The 19,292-nt window shown below is 45.2% G+C and overlaps 2 protein-coding genes across 2 annotated transcripts; both read left to right on the top strand.

The window, feature by feature from the left end:
- Window positions 1-2,186: 2,186 nt before the first annotated feature.
- Window positions 2,187-8,665, top strand: LOC117612509 (NADH-ubiquinone oxidoreductase chain 4-like). Its single transcript, XM_034341192.1, has 2 exons — window positions 2,187-5,460; window positions 6,900-8,665. The coding sequence occupies exons 1-2, from the start codon at window positions 5,000-5,002 to the stop codon at window positions 7,501-7,503; spliced, it is 1,065 nt and encodes a 354-aa protein (XP_034197083.1). The 5' UTR covers window positions 2,187-4,999; the 3' UTR covers window positions 7,504-8,665.
- Window positions 8,666-12,402: 3,737 nt separating this feature from the next.
- On the top strand, window positions 12,403-14,437 carry LOC117612512. Its single transcript, XM_034341195.1, is given in 3 exon segments — window positions 12,403-12,543; window positions 13,455-13,619; window positions 13,621-14,437. Coding segments are annotated over 3 exon segments (546 nt in total). The 3' UTR covers window positions 13,861-14,437.
- Window positions 14,438-19,292: the final 4,855 nt, after the last annotated feature.

Here is a 19,292-nt window from a genome sequence, read left to right as displayed (position 1 = left end):
ACAGGTTGAGTAGGATTTGGGATCGGAATCTGAGCCTGAGTCGGGGCCGGAGTCGGAGTTGAAATCGGGATCAGGGTCGGAATCAGAGACAAATTCAGGGTTGGGGTCATCATTGGAGTGGGGGTCGGGGTCGGGGTTGTCATCGTCATAGTCGGGGTCAGGGTCGTGGTCATCAAAAGAGGATCCTAATTCTGGATAGGGTTCGGGGTCAAAGTCTGCATCTGTAGGAGCGGAGCCATCTGGGCACTCAACTCAACGATGGTTGGTGGAGAATGAGAGAAGGAGTCGGTGGTGCTACCTCCATGAGGGTTGAAAAAATCATCAACCCCCCTAGCAGCGGCGGGGGTTTGAAACTAGAGTCAGCAATTCCAAGATCGCCGCTCTGATACCATGCTAAAATATGAAAACTATGAGAGAATATTTGTTTGTGGGAATTTTATGTGTATTCTTCTCCTTGTAAGAGGTCATATTTATAATACAACGAAACCTGAATAGGCAAGTAAATAATAAATTCCTAAATCTATTTGCAGTAGGAAATCAGGAATTAAAGTAAATCAATTACAATTATAATAGGAATTCTTGGTGTGTAAGGAAAGTAAGTCAATATCCACAAGTCACTCCAACAAACAGTAGTTTCCTCTTTTCTCCTTTTTATGAACACAGAATGATCAGCATTGCTTCTCTGGAAACCCGTCTATCTTCGTCATAACCCAACTTCATATCTCGAACCAAGCCCGAGGAGACTGCTCAAGACCATATATCGCCTTTTTTCACCTGCAAACTTTCCCTTCCTCCCCCTGAGCTCGAAACCCTGGTGGAGGTCTCCATGAAGAAAGGCCCTTTTGACATCGAGCTGATGCAGTGGCCAAGATTTGTTAGCTGCAACTGACAGAATGACTCGTATGGAATTGAGTGAGTTTAGTTTGGCCACAGGAGCAAACGTCTCGAGATAATTGATGCTATAGGTTTGTGTGAAACCTTTCACCACAATACGAGCCCTCTCGATAGAGCCATCCGCTTTGTGTTTCAGGGTATATACCCACCTACAACCAATCGTACGTTTGCCTCTTGGTAACGTGATCAGTTCCCAAGTGTCGTTCTTCTTTAGAGCCTCTATTTCTTCTATCATAGCTTTCTTCCCCTGAGGATGATTGAGGGCTTCTTCAAAATTGGGAGGGTATCTTGGTGGAAGAAATCGCTGAAACGAAATCTTTAAAGGAAGGTAGTTTACTTGCTTAGTGTTTGCGCTAAGGGATGAGCGTTAAAAGCATTTTATAGATATTTAATAGATCTTATCAGTCTTCTTGTGTAATAGTAACTCTCCCCCATCAATCTGTACTAGTTATTCTCCTTCGGATCCTTGACTTGATTTGTCCGATGATAAATGCGAAACGAAAGAAGGATCATCCTCCTGCTGGGAATTATATCCTACTCTTTACCCCCTTTTCACAGATGATGGAGAGATGAATTGATCGATTCATCGGATCTTAGGTCGGGACTGACGGGGCTCGAACCCGCAGCTTCCGCCTTGACAGGGCGGTGCTCTGACCGATTGAACTACAATCCCAGGAAAATTAGGTATACAGCCTAAAAATTCTTATTATTTTTTCTCATTGGATTTCATTCGAACCTTTTTGTTTCGCCGTGTTGTAACAGAGACACGAATGATATACTATATTATTATATAAATTATTATCATAAAAAATCTATAATTTAATATATTTAAAAATGCAAATGCAGTAAACTCATAGTGGGCTAATTCATGAATTGAATCAAATGGACCCTTTTAACTAAGCGGTAGAGTCACGCTCTTTAAACGCCCTAAGAAATAGGCGTAAGTCATCAGTTCCAATCAGATCCGAAAAATGAGAAATCAATCAAAAGTAAGTGCAGTGGATCTGAATTGAATCATGACTATATAAGCTATTCTGATATTAAGATTCGATATAGATGAAATCGTGGAAGCGGACCTTTGATTTCCTTGGACCACGTAAGAATTCGTCGTCCGATCGAACCTTCTTGTTCCTGGATGCTCCATAGAAATCCATCGTTATTCCTTTCTTCCACCGAGAAAGGTTCATTCCGAATCACAAGAGAAATTTCTCTCTCTTTTTTTATTCTTTTCGTTATGGTAATGCAATGCAAAAGAGGTCTCGGAAACCGGGTTGTTTCTGATGATGAAAAGAGCTTTTTTTATTTTATGTGAAATTGACGAAAACCCGATATTTAAAGGTCGGTAATGTTAGAAGACGACTGTCGGTATCCGATGGTAAGATACCTATGGTCGGTATATCTTTGAAAGCTCAGACGGAGAGAATAAACGTACTCTTCGGGGGCTACTTAAGGCACTTTAGTGCAAACCAGAAGGACTGGGGCTGTTGGATGTTGCTCAGTGCTGCTATAACTTAACAACCAAAAAGCTCTGCGTCGAACTTAAGCCCCTTCGAGTTGGCGACGGAGCAACAGCCTCTGACGCCCCACACCATTGCGGCAGGAGGGGGCTTGCCCATCAGCCTACTTTGCCAAGAGGTGGCAGGAGCGCAACGATCTAGCCCAAACCTACTTAGATGAAGCAGCAAGGCGTATGAAGGGAGCGACGCCCCTTCTTCTTGGAGATAGCTCCAAAAGCCAAACCTAGCCCAACCTACTTAAACAACCCAATGGCTCGGCCCGGTCTGAAGGAAGAAGAAAGTAGACTTCGTAGAGAAGCGGATAGGAGGGGTAGCCTATAGACTCAAGCGATCAGCTCGGTGAAAACTCACCTCGTATTCCATGTGAGTCAGTTGACTTCAATTAGACCAGACCGACCTAGGGAGGACCCACGAGGGCACCACCAGATGTTTTAGATAACCTTTATAAAGAAGAAGTTGAGTATATCATAGCTGACCGCACCATGGGCTAGCCCGTACACCCACTGCACGAGTGGAATACTACTTAGTCAAGTAGAAGGGCCAACCTGAGAGCGAGGCAAAAGCTGGGAACGGGCTGAAACTTACGAGTCGAAGACCAAGTCAGAGACTACTGGACGTCTCGCAGAGCGACTCTCAACGAGGACGTTGAGACTTTTCGAAAAAAAAAAAAATGTTTTTTGGCTTAACCCGTCTTTACTAAAGATCAAGGAGTACACTTGTACTCCGGCTAATAGGGGAAGGCTTTTTTCAAATCCAAGTTTGACTCTGATTAGATCCTTAGCGCAAGCGCTAAGTAAACAAGCTACCTTCTGTAATAAAAACCGAGGAAAAATAACGTCAAATAGAAACGAACAGGGTCTTACGGCACGATCACTATATCTTTTCCTTTTCTTTATCTCTCCTCTATAGAAAGAGAGGATGATACGGGGCGCGGTATACCTGATCATTTGGTCAACAAGACGTACGCAAGTCGACATAGCTCCATATATATGTTCTTTTGAGCTTGAATCCATAAATAGAATGAAATGAAATAATGGTGAGCCCAGTAGTAGTAGGGCGACGAACACGGCTCAAGGGTTTCTATACAAAGCCCTTCTCTTCTTCACTCAAAGGGGCAATGCACTCTTTGAATGGTACTTGATTCATAAAGAATGAATCTTTTGGTTAGAAGTTATACGGACTTTATAAAAGTAAATGCCACGTTCCGCGTGTCACGAGATATGGGGCGTTCTAATCGAAGGGTCATACTTCTCGTCTCGGCCCTATTAGGGTAAGGCCAATGCACCAGCCAGCCGGTGTGGTGGCGAACACGATCTGCTGTAAGCTAAGCTGTTCACCTTGTAGACGGAGGAGATATAGAAAGTGTGCCGTGCGTGATTCATAAGATTATATAGTAACACCAGTATATTATTATATTTCACTTAGCCTGCCTCTCCCATGACTTTCCGGACCAACCAACCCGGATCTGCCCTCGCAAGTCTCTCCGCGTTTTGGGAGCAGAGCATGCAAAATCGAGCAATGGGTCTTAGAAGAATTAAATTTTGAACGGCATGACTCTTTCTATTTTTGCGCCGGCATTTGAGTTGTCTCCCCTCCTCTTTCAATCGACACACTCCACACAGATAGCTCCCGTGGCCCCGGCTTCTGCCTCTATCAGGCGGCGACAGCCCCTACCTTCCCCAAGAACCCTTTTTTAAGGATTCGGCAGGCCCGTAAAAAAAAATTGGGATACTTCCCCCGAAAAACCAAGGGAGGCGGCGGCCCCCACCTCCACAGCCGCAGCATGGGGGAGCGGCTCCTTAATCCGCACTACAACCAATCAAAATTTTCTCCAGATTGATATATGATGCTAAACCGAGACCGAGATAGAGAGAGAGGGCTGCCCGTTGGCTTTTCGAGACAAATCATAGGAATGGTGCTAATTCCCATGTTCTTTTTAGTCTCGTTTGGTTTCGAGGGCCTCCCCCTCCCCGTCTCTTACTCGTTTTTTGAAAGCCGTCATCCTGGATTTTTGTTTCCGTATGCCGGGGAAAGTGCCTCACCCTTCTACAATTTTTTTTTTTTTAATTTCCTCGGGTCTCTATAAAACAGAATGAAAAGCCCGGGTAGAAGCACAAACAAAGGGAGAGAGGAAAAGTAGAAAGGGGGGAAGAAGTCTAGCGCTAGTTCTTACGGAAACTTCTTTTTCTAACTTTCATTTTTGAGTGGTTTCTTTGTTCTCTTATTTTGATTGAAAGAAAGACAAAACTTCCCTCTCTTTCTCTTCTTTCTTTTTTTTCCCTTCGACGAATTGCGTTTTGTTTTGCCAGAGATATTTTTTTAGAAAGATTCCCCATTGGATAAATAATTAAAAAATAGAAAGAATCTAAATAAAGGCGCATATGCGGGAAGGGGGCCCCACTACTTCTTCATTCTGGGGGGACTAGCCTCATTACTTCCCACCGGGCGAGAGGTGCACCTAACCCACCTACCTACTCATCAATCATGGTGTTCAGCTGACTTGCACCGATAGACCCCTATTGTATTGGAATTAGGCGCCCATCTTTTTACTGTTGTCAACTAATCTCTTCAATGTTCGATTCTACTCTATGTTAGAACATTTCTGTGAATGCTATTTTGATCTAAGTGGTCTTATTCTATGTCCCGTGCTAGGAAGCATTACTCCTCTTTTCATTCCAAATTCAAGAATACGATCGATACGATTAATTGGTCTGTGTGCCTCTCTTATTACTTTTTTGTATCCCCCTGTTCCTCGGATACAATTTGATCCTTCTACGGCCAAATCTCAATTTGTGGAAAGCCTTCGATGGCTTCCTTATGAAAACATAAATTTTTATTTGGGTATAGACGGTATCTCTTTATTCTTCGTGATATTGACCACATTTCTGATCCCTATTTGCATTTCAGTGGGTTGGTCTGGTATGAGAAGTTATGGGAAAGAGTATATTACAGCATCTCTAATTCGTGAATTTCTAATGATCGCCGTGTTCCGCATGCTGGATCCTTTACTATTCTATGTTCTTCCCGAAAGCGTGCTAATCCCTATGTTGTGCGGAGCTGAGCATCTTCTATTCGCTGGGATAAAGCCTTTCCTCTGCAGGGGCCTTGTGCAGTAAACCCCCTACGGGCGGTCGTCCGTCGTCGTAAAGTAGTCCCCGCGAAGCTTTCGGGAAGAGGGGTAGTCTTGTGTGTAAGCATAGCATTTCTGGTCGAACCCGCCCAACCCAACTAAGAAGAACCGAACCTGACAGACACGTCTTTTTCCTTTTGGGAGGGTACTCCGAGTAGTGGGTACCTCGTAGGACCTCGACCCGCCTACTCGGGTCTTGTATGGATATGCAGGAAGGGGTGCTCCTAGGTGTGTGTAGGGGTTGTGTTTGTTCGCGAGAATGGATTCCTCGTCAAGTCAGTTTGGGGGGTGTGGACACACTTGCGCGAATTCGGGTAACGGCTACAAGGGAGAAATCGAAAGGAAACTGTATCCGACCAGGGATGGACGTAAACTCGTAAGCTACCGAGGGTAGGGATAATCGTCCAGGTCTTATTGTGAAACAAAAAAGCCGCCCCGCCACGGCAGGCGGGTTGGTTCCTCTGTCGTCGCCGGGGAGCTCGTAGTGAGGAGACCTAAGGATAAGTTGCTAAAACAAACGGGAGGGGAGGATCGACCCGTTCAGTATAATTCCGAAGAAAGACTGTTGGCAGCAGGTGTTGACATTTATTTTGCTCCCTTCAAAAGGAAATGCGGGCGGGGTTAAGCTCGGCAGAGGGTTAATGGGGTAGGGTCCTGCCCTTAAGATTCAGATAAGAAAAGAGTTCCAAACCTTTATGCATGCACCTCCGTATAAGTGCTGCGTACAAGTTCCGGCTAGGATAATTGGGAAAGATCAAACCAATTTGAAGCGCTCACATCACACACAGTAGTAGTAGCGTAAAGGCCGTAAGTCGGGGGCGGCCATAACATAAAGTTATTACTTTCACATCTCTCTCTAGATATCTTTAGATAAAAAAAGAGAGAGAGAGAGATCCGCTGCGTGAGCAACCCGACTGTGCGTTACATGTGCTCTACAGGCCGCACTCCACCTTTCTTCCCAACGAGCCCATTTTTCTTTTGATTTGGAAGACGGGCGTTGCGTTCGGTTCGAAAGGCATGGTTTTCAGTATGTCTCCAGATAGAGGGCCCCACTAGTCCGGCTAGCTAGTGAGCGGTTCTTTCGGGTGAGAAGCGGGCCGGGCCCCACGGGCGGGCGTCTCCCGCAACGCAAGCTGCATTGTTCGCCACCACCCGAGAAGCAAAAGATTCGAGAGTCCAGGCTGAAAATACATGCATAGATAGTGGTCTAATGACAAAGGCCGACGACGGAAGCTCGGGACGGAGCCGTATGATGCGGAAGTCTCACGTACGGTTCCCTGAGAAGGGAGTGGCTACCTACTGGAGCTTCGACCAACCACCACCGGTCAATTCCGCTTTGGGGCCACCCCTTACTCTACCATTATTATAGGGGTATGGGGTTCGAGACAAAGAAAGATCAAGGCAGCATATCAGTTTTTCCTTTATACTTTACTTGGATCTGTTTTTATGCTATTAGCTATTCTGTTGATTCTTCTCCAAACAGGAACCACCGATTTACAAATATCATTAACCACAGAATTTAGTGAGCGGCGCCAAATCTTTCTATGGATTGCTTCTTTCGCCTCTTTCGCCGTCAAAGTGCCTATGGTACCAGTTCATATTTGGTTACCCGAAGCTCATGTAGAGGCACCTACGGCAGGATCCGTCATCTTGGCAGGAATTCCTTTAAAATTGGGAACCCACGGGTTTTTAAGATTTTCAATACCCATGTTTCCCGAAGCGACACTTTGTTCCACTCCTTTCATTTATACTCCAAGCGCGATTGCTATAATATATACTTCCTTGACCACTTCAAGACAGATCGATCTTAAGAAGATCATTGCTTACTCCTCAGTAGCCCATATGAATCTGGTGACTATTGGTATGTTTAGTCGGGCGGCGGCCGTTAGGTCACCTATTTTGAGTTATGGACACACAAGGCCAAAACATGTGTGCCGGGCGTGCGACCCATCAACCTACTAGCAATGGGGGAGAAAACATAGCATGTCGCAACAAAAGCTTGATTCGAGGCGTCAGCAAAACAAAACACTGCCGTCTCTTTCAAAAACAAAAGCCCCTTAGCGCCCCGGGACGGGAGTGGGGGACGGCCCTACGCGCAGGCAACAGCAGCACCGGCGCTACGAAGTCAGAATCGAACCCTTCTGTTGGCTTTCCCAATTCATTCGTGAATAAGAATTCAAGGGCTAGAAGCGCTCGCTTCTAGCTGCTTCGCCTGCTTCTTATTATGGCGGTTGGCGTGGCGGAAATGAACGAAAAGCGATATGAACGTGCAATTTTCAAATAGATTGATAGATAGCCTGATCTGTTCTGATGGATCGAAAGAGTAGGAATGGATAGAGAGGGAATCCATCAATAATAAGGGGAAATCTCCTATTTTTATCTATAGATGAGACAACCATCTATTCTTGATCCATCAGAAAGAAATCGATATGTATCTGATGGAGTCTACTACATCGTACGTAGAACGCCCAAGCGCTTTTAAGGCCTGCTCAGTCAGTTCTCTTATCCATCGGTCCAATGCACTGGGCTCATCTCATGGAGGGAAAAGCCAAAATGTAGTTGTGTTGTTGTTCGCCGCCTCGACGCATTCCCTTCTCTCCCCGGCATCGTCCCACACAGAAAGAAAGAGCGCAGAGCCCCGGCCCGACCTGTAGGTCCGCTAACGTAAAGCGAGGAGTTTAGCCTGAACCGGCAAACCGAAGTAACTTTCGGAACCATACTTCCTACAGCTAACACGTGTCCAGTTCAGCGGGAACGCGCAGCGCAAACGAACGTGAGCTGCTATACCGAATCCCCCGCCGGCCATCGGGGACCGAGTGGTAAAGCCATGATCCGCAGGGGAACGGATCACTCATTCTTCCATTGGGGACAGGTGCACGAACGACAACTCCAAACGTCACACATCCGTCGCCTACCTACCGTTTAGGTGGCACCAGCGAGATCCAGCTAAGGTAAGGAACTTCGTGTCGCGGCTGCTCCACTCCGCCGCGGTCCCATGAGCTGAACTTCGTTGCCTTCCCGCGCGCGAAGCGGATGGGTGCCGCGCTGCGGGTCAGTTTCGGGGCGGGGGGGCAAATAGAGACCAGAAGAATGATTCATTTGGATCGACGAGCTTTTTCAGCCCCAAAACTAAGAATCAATGGAATGTCTGTCTATCCATGAATATCTATTCTATCTGTATATCTAGGGAATCACTTTATACATATAAAATTATATTATGGCATGATATGATCGCCTAGCTGTAGCCGCATATCAGCTGCGCTCAACATGCGGGATTTCTGTTGGATCAGATCTTTCGCTTTGACGGAAGCTTTTGGACCTAGCGAAAGGACTTTAAGCCTTTGCGCAAGCAAGCGCGAGAGAAGCAAGCAAAGTAGAAGCTTTGCCAGAAGCAAGACGAGGAAGCGGAGCAAGCCCCCCGACCGACTAAAATACAACAGTCGCGACCTACTTTGATTCAAAAGAAAGGCGAAGGGTTTGGCAACAAGCAAACGGCTTTCTATCATAGTTGCAAGAGTTCCAAACCTTAACTACTTAAGTACCAAAGGCTGCTTTCGGTTGGTTTCATAAGGGGGCTGTTCACTACAAGCTATCAGTGCTGTCTTAGATTGAACGGCAATAAGATAAGTCGACGTTCAATCTCTAGGGCGGGTTTCCGCTGAGAACGGAATAGTGTTCGTGTCCAAAGGCGAACAACGCCCTAGCTTCTAGAGTTCGCTGCTTTTCCCAGGCCGGAGAAGGTCTTATACCGCTCGCCTTTGTTTGATATGTTCATTCAGTACCAATACAAACTACAACTACACAAAAAAAGGAAGGGCCGCTATAGAAGCTAAAAGTAGCCTATAGTAGAGTAGTCGGCCTAACAAAAGCGTCACGGCAACATAAAATTCCCCTTATGAATGTAATCTTAAGTAGGGGGCTTAGGCCGCCCGCCTACCAATCAAAGAGGCTGAGAGTAAGCATAAGCTCACCCGTAAGCTCTTCGAGCTTCCCTTCATTCGCTTCGCGGGAGCCGCACAGCACATAGCTGGAAGTCAGAGGGCCCATACTACCTGCCTAACCCCTCGCTCCGAGGGACCGTAGATCGGAAAGCGCCTTCTAAACCATCCCATTTATCCAAAAGAGAAGGGAAGGGGCCTATTTACTTGCATGACCCCTGCAGATTTTACCCTATCTACACCCGGAGCCAATCTCCTATCGGTCCTGCCGCCACGCCGCAGAACGGGAGCTCGTGTGGAACCTTTTATTTCTGGCGTAACAGCGGTGGCACGTAACAAAATATTACGGTCGCGTAACATAAGGGCCGGAGGTACAGTAAACTCGGCCAAAATATGACACCTAAAGGGCCGGGCGCGCACAATCCTATCCTATCATCGAGTCCGAGTTTACCCCTTGCACTTCGAACAGCCGTCCGTAGCATCATAAGGAGGACCTCCCTTTCGAGGTAAAAAAATGGTACGGTACATAGGAGGCTGGTCTTTCTCAACGTGGTGTATAGCACGAAAAACCTTTTGATACAAGAAGGGGCCGTTCACAACATGAAAGAAGAGGAGAAAGAAAGGAGTGATTCTCTTCTTTCTCTTTCTCGAGGGGGAAAGAGAAATAGGATCTTATAGAGGGAGTAAACTAGCTCGACCAAAGGGAGAGGGAGGGGGAGGGGAAAGGATTGGGCCTACCTATCCCGATTGGACCTCATACTCTGGTAGTGGTAAACCGATTCTTTCACAACTTATTAGATCACCCCCGGTTCACTTCACTCCCTAGAGGCGGATTAAGACTAAGGTAGGCAAGGAAAGAGATATTCAATCAACCAAGCAAAGAACCGATACCACTACCACAGTCTTCACCAGGAAGGAAGAGAGTCGAGACAGAAAGCCAAGACAGTCATCCAGGCATTGGTTACAGACAGGCAGACCAGAGATCGAAAGAGTCAAAGCCAAGGAGGAAAGGGAAAGCCTAGAAGACCGTATTCAATAGGACCGGTTATGAACCCAAGAGCGGATAGGAGTACTCATACTCAAGGACCGGAAGCTCTCACAGCGTCAAGGCAAAGAATCACTCCTATTAGAAGAAGAGCGCTTACGATCAGAGCGGAGGGAATGAAATAGCAGCTACTTCTGTGCGTGGCTATCTTCTCCTATTGATTAACGTCCTTCAAAGAGCGTATTCTATTCCTTCTGTCCGTGGGTGTGGGACTAGTGCAATCATTCCCTTCCTCACAGCTCCTTCTTCTTCATCACCAGGAGTTGATTCAGTTGCAAGGGGTCAAAAGGTAGCTCTTTTGAATCTAAAAGGATTAGCATTGCTCGGTTGACAGCCTCACCGCAATGGCATGGACTCGGTAGCTTATGAACTGTGCAGATATTGTTGACATAGGTATCCCTCGCGACATCAAAGTGATCACCTAGATTTGGAGATAAAATAAGGCTAGGCATCACTAGCATGGGTCCGGGCACTAAGAAACAATAAGCACTAAATCCCAATAGAAGACAGATTAATAGTATGAATCGCAAATCTAACAAATAGCTATAAGTTAATGCTTCTTTCAACCCAATATTCCTAATGCGTGCACTTCCACCAATGGCATCCTGCAAGCCAGGCTGACGGTCCGGTGAGCGTAGTAACTTAGCCCCCGAAGAAGGAACCGAAAAAGGCAGATAACATTTGTTAGTCTGAAACCACGGACCCACCAGCCCATAAGGGACCCAAGGAGAAAAAGTATACTTGTATTTAGGCACACGCACAATCGAGCTGTCTACTACACACGGGTCGTAGACCCTATTAGAAATAGGACGTTCCTTAATCCATAGAGGAGCATGTGCTTGCCAATTAGACTTACGAATAAGGTCAGGAAGCAGAAGACGGCTCCTCACATAACTCCACTCATCAAGCTTGTTTGGATACCAAACATACCCTTCATAATTTGAGCTTATAACAGCAGGATTTATAGTACCAACAAACACGGGATGATTTCGAATAGATGTATCGGAAGATAGACAAAATCGATTGAACAATGAGTTCATAACAGTTTCTTTTAAAAAAAGAGTTTTTTCACCCATTTGGGGCGTGTATACAGAAAAAAAAAAAAGTTACTGAAGGTTACGGTCTCCCTGCTCTTTAAAATAGTTCACAATTAGGAACCATCTATAAAAAAGCATCATCTACTACTGAAGGAACGTTCGAGGGGAGTCTCACTTTCTTGCAGATCTTTCTTCACATAAGAATGTTAGGAGTTCTTTCTTCCTATATAGATGTAAAGGAGCTCGCTTCGCTCGGGCAACAAACCTTTATTATTAGCCTTTCCTATTTGTCCATCCATTCTTTAAGTACCGTTCGGCTCCTCTTTATCTTGCCTTACAAGGTTAGACCCTTACTACCCTCTAACCCTTAGACAATGGATCGACATGAGAGGGATTAGGAATAGAAGGACGTAGCACTATCATAGGAGTCAGTTTTCTCTCAATGTAAGAACTCTCACTAGAGAGGCTTGCTTACCTTATGACTTCAACTGGAAGGGCAGCGGGAAAGCTACTCCAAGTAAACTGACTAGCCTACGCTAAAGAACCTCTTCACTTTGCTTTGTTCGAGTCACTTTGTCCCTCTAAACAAGGGAATTTGAAAACTTTCGTGTGAAGAGTAAAGGTCAAGCTAGAAAGCCAGGTTCTTTCACCAATCCATCGAGTGTAATTTCTGCTATTGGGAGTTCTGCATTAAAGTAGAAGCTAGCAAAGCAAGCCAGGGAAGCTAATTGCGACAGTTAAGCTCTTTCAAGTTTGTAATCTTTTGAAAGCTACCCTGTCACAGATCCTGTTAGCAAGCCATTTTCTTTTTAGCCTGTTTCAGGCTATTTCTGGATAAGCCATGGAAGACTCTGGAGTTTCAGTGTCCGTAACAGTTTTTCCTCCTGCCATGGGGAGTTCCCCACCAGTCCCTCATCTAGTAGCCTTCGTATCTGTCGCCTGTCCTAAAGTCCTAAGGTCTTCACCTGGTCTTTGCCAAAAAGTGAGTTTAAGTTCTAAGCCCATCTTTAGTTGGAGTTCCCCTGCAGTGGATAGCTTTCCTATTCCCTCGGGCTTTCAGATGGAGGGGCAGTCTTAATTCATCAACCAAAGATGAAAGTAAGAGAGGCTATTATTAAGATTCTTTGATCTCGAAAGCCCAACACTCGACCTAGGAATTCTTGTCCGAACCTTCCATCCGTAAGCCAATCAATCGAAAAGACAAGACAAGTCAGCCATCATTCAACACCTTCCGCCGATAAAGCATGCTATAAAAAGAAAGAGTCACCCAAGAAGGCGAAACTTCACCTGTCGCAGAACCGTATTGAATAGCCTTTAGGGAGTGACTTCCGAGCATGATATGGCTATGGCTTGATACTCCTCCCTTCATTCATTGAGTTTGAGGAATCCATAGGGGCCCGCCCGTTATGCATTCCATGAAATAACCCTTCTTTGTATGACTTCTCTTTTGCCTCAGGTCGAATGAATACGAAAGGGAGATCAATCAAAAAAGAGGCCATGAATGAAGAAGTAGTGGGCCTTTCACCCTCTTTCTAGTGACTCGGGGAGCTGATCTGATAAATGCACTTCAAAGGGAGGGAAGCTAGGTTTCCCATGTTGGTATGGCCGGGCATAAAAGATTTTGAAGTTAGGTCAAAAAGAAGAGGTAGAGAGAGAGAACATAACGGAACCGATAGCCCCGAATTATGTCAGGGCAAGAGAAAGAAAAGAAAAGTAAGGACTCTCATTTTCGCATACGCATATAGGCTGGGAAAAAGAAGTCCACTTTTCCAATAGAGAAAGAGAGTGATTCGTCTACTTTGTTAATAAGGTAACGGAACGAACTTCAAGTACTTCGTAGGACGCCGCCGTTTGCTAAGATGTGCTTCCACATCGTGAGCTTTAGTGCACAAGTCGTCGAATCCCTTAAAGGTTTGGGGCAGGGGACGACAAGTCGTGCCTGAAGTTGTTCATGCACATCTTGAGGAGCTCTTGCGGAGTAAACTTCTGGGGACAGGCAAAAGTAGGGGCTCGCCACCTTGCAATGAACTCCGTGACAGGTTCATGCTTGGTCTTGAGTTGTTCGGGCACTCCAACCCTTCTTTGTGTGTTGCTGAACTGCTTCCTGAACTCCGAGACCCTTGCTTCCCAAGTCGGGATCGACTGTTCAGAGAGGTGGGCGTACCGTGTAAAGGCGGGCCCCTCCAATGATTGTATGAAAAGCCTAAGGCACAGTGCCCCATTCTGCGCTACCGGCCCACATCTTACCAGGAAATGCGCTAGATGCTGGCGCGGGTCTCCCCGTTCCGTGGAACTTTAGTCTGGCTGAGAGAACCCTGGTGTATACGGCACGGAATCTATCCAAGCCGGATAAGGTTTGGTGATCATGTGGTTATCCTCCTCCTTTTCCTTGGCCTCTTTTACTCTTTTCTTGACCAACTGATTCATTGTTGCTAGGAGGGTTGTCAAGCTTGTATAAAAAAAGACGTATAATAAATCGTTGATTGCTATTCTTGAACCTCTTCACTATGCTAATAAGATTCAGGAATTCTCCAACAGAATGGGTTTCCACTTTTCATTGGCAAATCAAGAGGCAGATGATAAAATATGGCTCTGTTGGAATCATCAAGTGAATGAAGTGCTTGTCGACGCGTTTGAACCATGTATCACAGTCGACCTTAATTCTGATATGGTAAGGCTTACCATTGTTTATGCAAAGTGCTCTATTCAGGAGAGATGGCTTCTTTGGGAAAAACTTCAATTACTGTCCTAAGACATACAAGGTCCATGGATGGTTGCGGGTGATTTTAACGCAATTTCATATGTGTCTGAAAAACTTAGTGGCAGACCTCCAAATCTTTATCTTTAGAGGAATTCAAAAGAAAAATTCACGGACTCGCCATTTCTGTGAGAGATCCGATCCCAGTTGGTTTCGCCTTCTTGGGTGACTCTTTCTTTTGATAGCACACGGTATTCAGACTTGTGTTACCCATATAAAGAGTCAACACAGTAGCTGTAACGTGAGCAGCGCTTCGCTCCTTATATAGGCTATACACCGTGCTGAATGAAAAAGTTTCACCCATTCAATTTGTAGGGACAACCCCTACCTCCTCTCTTCTAGAATGCTTTTAGGCGTTCTGGTTTTGCTTCTCATTAAGAAGCACACCGGGCTGCTTAGTCGGAATAGGCAAGCGGTGTGCTTTAAGAGTAAAATAATTCATATCAGAATGAAACGTAAGCTTTCTATTTTTCAGTACGGATCACAGTTTGATCCAACCGGTCCCACTCGTTATTCACCCAGCGATTGGATTGAGATTTCCTTTTCGGAATCTTCTCCATCTGAGGGAAGTTGTTCTATAGGGGCCCCCCGGTCTCCAATAGTTCCGCTTCTGAGGCGTCCACTGGGATCCGGGATGAGCTCACTTATTATTCCCCACTGGATCTAAATATAAATGACATGAGTCAAGAATTTCGAAATGTGTGTGTGTTCTTTCAAGGGAAGATAGAGGAAATAGGGGCGGACTTGCCATCCACCTGGACTCTCGAAGGATTTACCCAGCTGGTGCTTGGGGAAGAGGAGGTCTTCGACCCCTCTTATCTATCGGATGTCTATTCGAACCTTTTAGAGTGTGGCTTTCATAGTTGCTATTGGGAGGCAGCTTTCGAGTATATTCAATTGATTTATGGTATTATTTAGTTTAGGTCAAATGTTCTTTAATTGTACTTCTTTTTTCTATGCCCGCGGGCCACCACATATCGTATCAAACTATTGCCCTGTTTGCATTAATGATGGCCTTTTTGATCTCATTCGTATTCCGATCGAGTTTTTTATGAAACTTGAAAACGTCTCTCTCGAGATTTCTTTTTGGGTTGTAGTCTTTTTTAGCGGTGGTACGCTCAATAAGAACGAGGCCCGCCCCAGAAATGGGGCGGGGAAGGAGAAGTGGGAAGTGGGTCTCCTTCGCTTTACTAGAAGTTTTTTGATGCGCGAGGAATTGTCTGAAAGTGAAAGGATTGGTAAGCAGCCAAGCGAGCATTCCTGTGTGATTGGGGATAGGTAGGCACAGAGAATCGTCCCTTTCCTGTGCTATCAAGAATAAGGAATAGCGGGATGCTGTAGCTTTCTAGAGCATATTGGTGCTAAGGAAAAGAGAGTAAGCAGTAGGACAACTTCTTTCTTTCTACAAAGATGCCCTTCTTTCGGGGCTTTTACTTTACACTCCCTTTATGAGGGATTCATAGATCCTTGGGATCACACTTGAGATCGGCCATGATCCTTTCACCCACTAGTTGATCTTTGACCTCATTCCTCACTACTGATTCAATACAAGATCTAGCTTTGAGCTCGTCTAGACCCTCTTTCTAGTAGAATTGGATTGTTTAGCATCCCTCTTGCTCTTTCTATCAAACAAGCGAGTAAACTCACTTTGGTCGAGCTAGTAAACCACCTCATTCTCTTGGTATGCCCCAAATATGGTAGATTGATAGACCTGTTTAGCACTTGTGTGAAGGATTGACAATGAATCCATTCAAAGGGTTGAGCGCTCGTTTATACATACGGATTTCCCGTGAAAGATCTTCTCCCTCCTCTGGATCTCTCATAAGCCAGTAACCTCAGATCAGTCTCGTGCTTGAATACAGCCAAGTGAGTATGATTCCCTGGGTTGTGTATGCATGCCTTGTGAGCCAGTTGAACAAGTAGGCATCTTCCTAAACCAGTTGACAGTGGCGGGTTCACTTTGCCTATCTCTCAAGCCATAGGCCTTGCTCTATCAATCAATCAATAGGCTCCCTGGTCCAGCTTTGAAAGAAGGAAGTAAACAACCTCTCTCGCTGGTCGAGTAAGTAAACAGAATCAAAGTTAGAGCCTCCTGCCTTTCATTCACACTAGAATGAGCCTCAAAGCCCTACCTTTCACTAGCAGAAGCAAAAGAGAGAACTCCAACCTCTCAAGCTGCACCACTTCCTCTTTATCTGGAAATCCTTCTCAATGTCAAGGGATGGATATGTGATTACCTTACTTGACCATAATAACTGCCCTTATTTCAGACTTTAGCAACCTTGACCTTTCACACCTATCATACTAATCTGATAACCAAGTCACACCGAATACCTTTCAAGCCGTCAATAGCCTATATAAGGAGTGAAGCCCTCGCGATAATAGCTATATGGGTAAATTGCTTGACGATCTATCCAAAAGGAGCCGTGTCCATGCGGGTTTCCTCTCTCGCATAGAGCCAACCTTACTCTATGTTCTGTCCTGGGTGGGCTACCATCCTTTTCCATTCCACTACTTTACATGTTAGCTCGTCTCTGTCTTCGTCTTTGTGTCTGCCGATTCAATTGATGCTGCTCGTCCGTCAGGATGGCTCGACGTGGATCCCTATTCTTATTCCTAGTTCCACCTTCTTGACATAGTTTCCGTCTCTTGAATACCAACTTTCTGCAGGGGTGGATTGAGCGGTGGCAACGTCCGAAAGGTATGATTTAGTAGTAGATGGCCCCTTCCCTTCCGTGTTTGAAACGGCTTAAGAGCGCCTCGCCTTGGTCGGCGAGAAGAAACATAGAAAAGAAAGAAGGTATGAAATCCTTAGCTCCACCACGTGTTAAGCATACGAGAATTGAGACTGCTACCAGCCCCGGGAATTCCATAGCTGTTAGCTCTGACCCCAAAACATCCAAGGTACCTTGAAATGACTAGGAGCTCGCATGAACCCATATCAACCCATCTTCAATCAAGAGAACCGGAACTAGCTGGAAGAGAAAAAGAAGTAGATTAGGACTGCCTTTTAGCATTAGCTGGCGGGGAACTAAGAGAGAGTTCAGCAGGAAGGGAAGGAAATCTTCAACTTAAACTTCAACTCGCGTAAAGGGAGAAAGAAAAGAACTGGAAATGCATAGGATATACTCGATTAAATTATGAATGAAAATCGCAACTACTGGTACAATAGATACATACGGGTACTACTGGCCCACTATCGCTAGACGGAATGACACTCTTGTTATACGGAATCACACTAGCACTCTTAGCTCTTTAGCTATTACGCTTGGTAGTAAGGCGAGGAATGATAGCAAGAGTGCTTTACGAGAAAGAACCCTTTACCCTTTTTCTCTTTGACCTTGACCTAGCCCTTGCTTTGCTCGTTTGACACCTTGACTGGCTAACTAAGAGACTAGTCCCCTTTCTGGCTGGAAAAGTAAGTAGGTGGGGTGTTGAAAAACTTATCCTTCAAGTGAAAAGAAAAAAGAGCCTGCTTAATCTGCAAAGGAAATAGGATAACCTTAGTCCAGGTGATAGTACACTCCATCTTTCTTTCCCATTTGAAAGAGTGCTTCCTGCGCTTGCCTAAGGGACAGAGACCGCTGGACTGGGATTAGGATAGGGTTACACAAGGCCTGACCTTAGCATTCCAATTAGATACCCCTTTAGATACTCTGCTACATCAACAAGAAAGAAGAAGATAAAAAAATGATGTCTCTTGCTGAAGTGTTTGGGAACATCAGTTAGACCAGACATTGAGCCTATTGAAAGCACAATTCAATTCCTGCTCCTAGACATTCAGATTAAGATAATAGTGAGAGCGATAGACAGAGAAGTATAGAATGCTATTGTTTCAGAATCCAACACTTGTAAACTCATATCTCCAGGGACGGAGGTACCTTAGATTAGAAGCCCATACATAAGGACAGGGACTGAGCTTAGGACTGCAGGAAAGAGGATAGCCACTAGGCCAGCTACTAGAGACACACACACTAAAAAAGATATGGGGAAAGCATATTCTCTAGGAGAAAGAAAGACATCCATCTTGGCTGACAGGGCTGACCCTGACTCTGATGCTTGACTAGAAATTATACTTGCTTCACTTGAAAGTACAATTTTAACTTCAAGGCTTTAAAGGAAAGAGACTTATAGATTGGCTTGAAAACTCCCCAGAGATAAAACATCTTAATTAGAAGAAGAGGTCTTTCTTGATCCTGGAGAGGTAAAGATTGAGACAGGTTGTCAGAGTCATTTCTATTGCTGCCTAAGAGCCCTACCCCTACTTAAGATATTGCTTGAAAGGCGTTGGTTGAGTGACTGCACTTGCCCCTTTGACTGCTGGATTGATTGACTTTGCCAGCTTCAAACCCTACTGTTCTAAGGATAAGGAAAGGGACTGAAAGGGGATGAAAATATAGCTCATATTCTTCTCTTCCTTAGACCCACCATCTATCTAGTTAGCCTCCTCGGTGAAAGAAAGGGAAAGAATTTTTAATATTAGCTCTTCCGGAGCACTCTCTTAGCTTAGCTATCTACTAGGGAATCTTATCTAAAGCCTACGATATTTGACTTCTCTCTTTTCCTTGAGATGCTTCCAGTGCGCTTCAGGGGTTCTCGAGTCCGGGAAAGGGGAAGGACAGAGAGGATACCATCTAAGAAGGACAGGGAGGAGACCGCCTCTAAGACTACTCTCCTGGATGAGAAAACTACCCGAGGGCTCGAAGTGAATGAAGAATGATTGAGATGATAGCTAGGATGAACTTGAAAAGATCACAGCGCATTCTTTCAAAGAGAAGAAGCAATTCTAGCAAAGAGAATAAAGTCTCAAAGAAGCCATTCGTAAACCTACAACTGACTTACTATTATCTTCTTATAAGACAGACTGGGAGACAGAAGGGAGGCTCTATTCAACCATTCTAAAAAAGACTGGCTACCGTATAAGAAGAAAGAAGAGACTGCCTACCCCAATCAGCAAGCGGACTGGAATCAGC

Source organism: Prunus dulcis, unplaced genomic scaffold (genome assembly GCF_902201215.1).
Source record: "Prunus dulcis unplaced genomic scaffold, ALMONDv2, whole genome shotgun sequence".
In the NCBI taxonomy this organism is placed as follows: domain Eukaryota; kingdom Viridiplantae; phylum Streptophyta; class Magnoliopsida; order Rosales; family Rosaceae; genus Prunus; species Prunus dulcis.
The sequence above is the reverse complement of the archived record's forward strand: the minus strand, read 5'-3'. Positions and strand labels throughout refer to the sequence as shown.

Coding starts and splice junctions, on each gene's coding strand:
- LOC117612509 (XM_034341192.1), top strand. CDS start 5,000: ATGTTAGAACATTTCTGTGAATGCTATTTTGATCTAAGTGGTCTTATT. Junction 5,461..6,899: donor AGCGTGCTAATCCCTATGTT/GTGCGGAGCTGA, acceptor CCCTTACTCTAC/CATTATTATAGGGGTATGGG.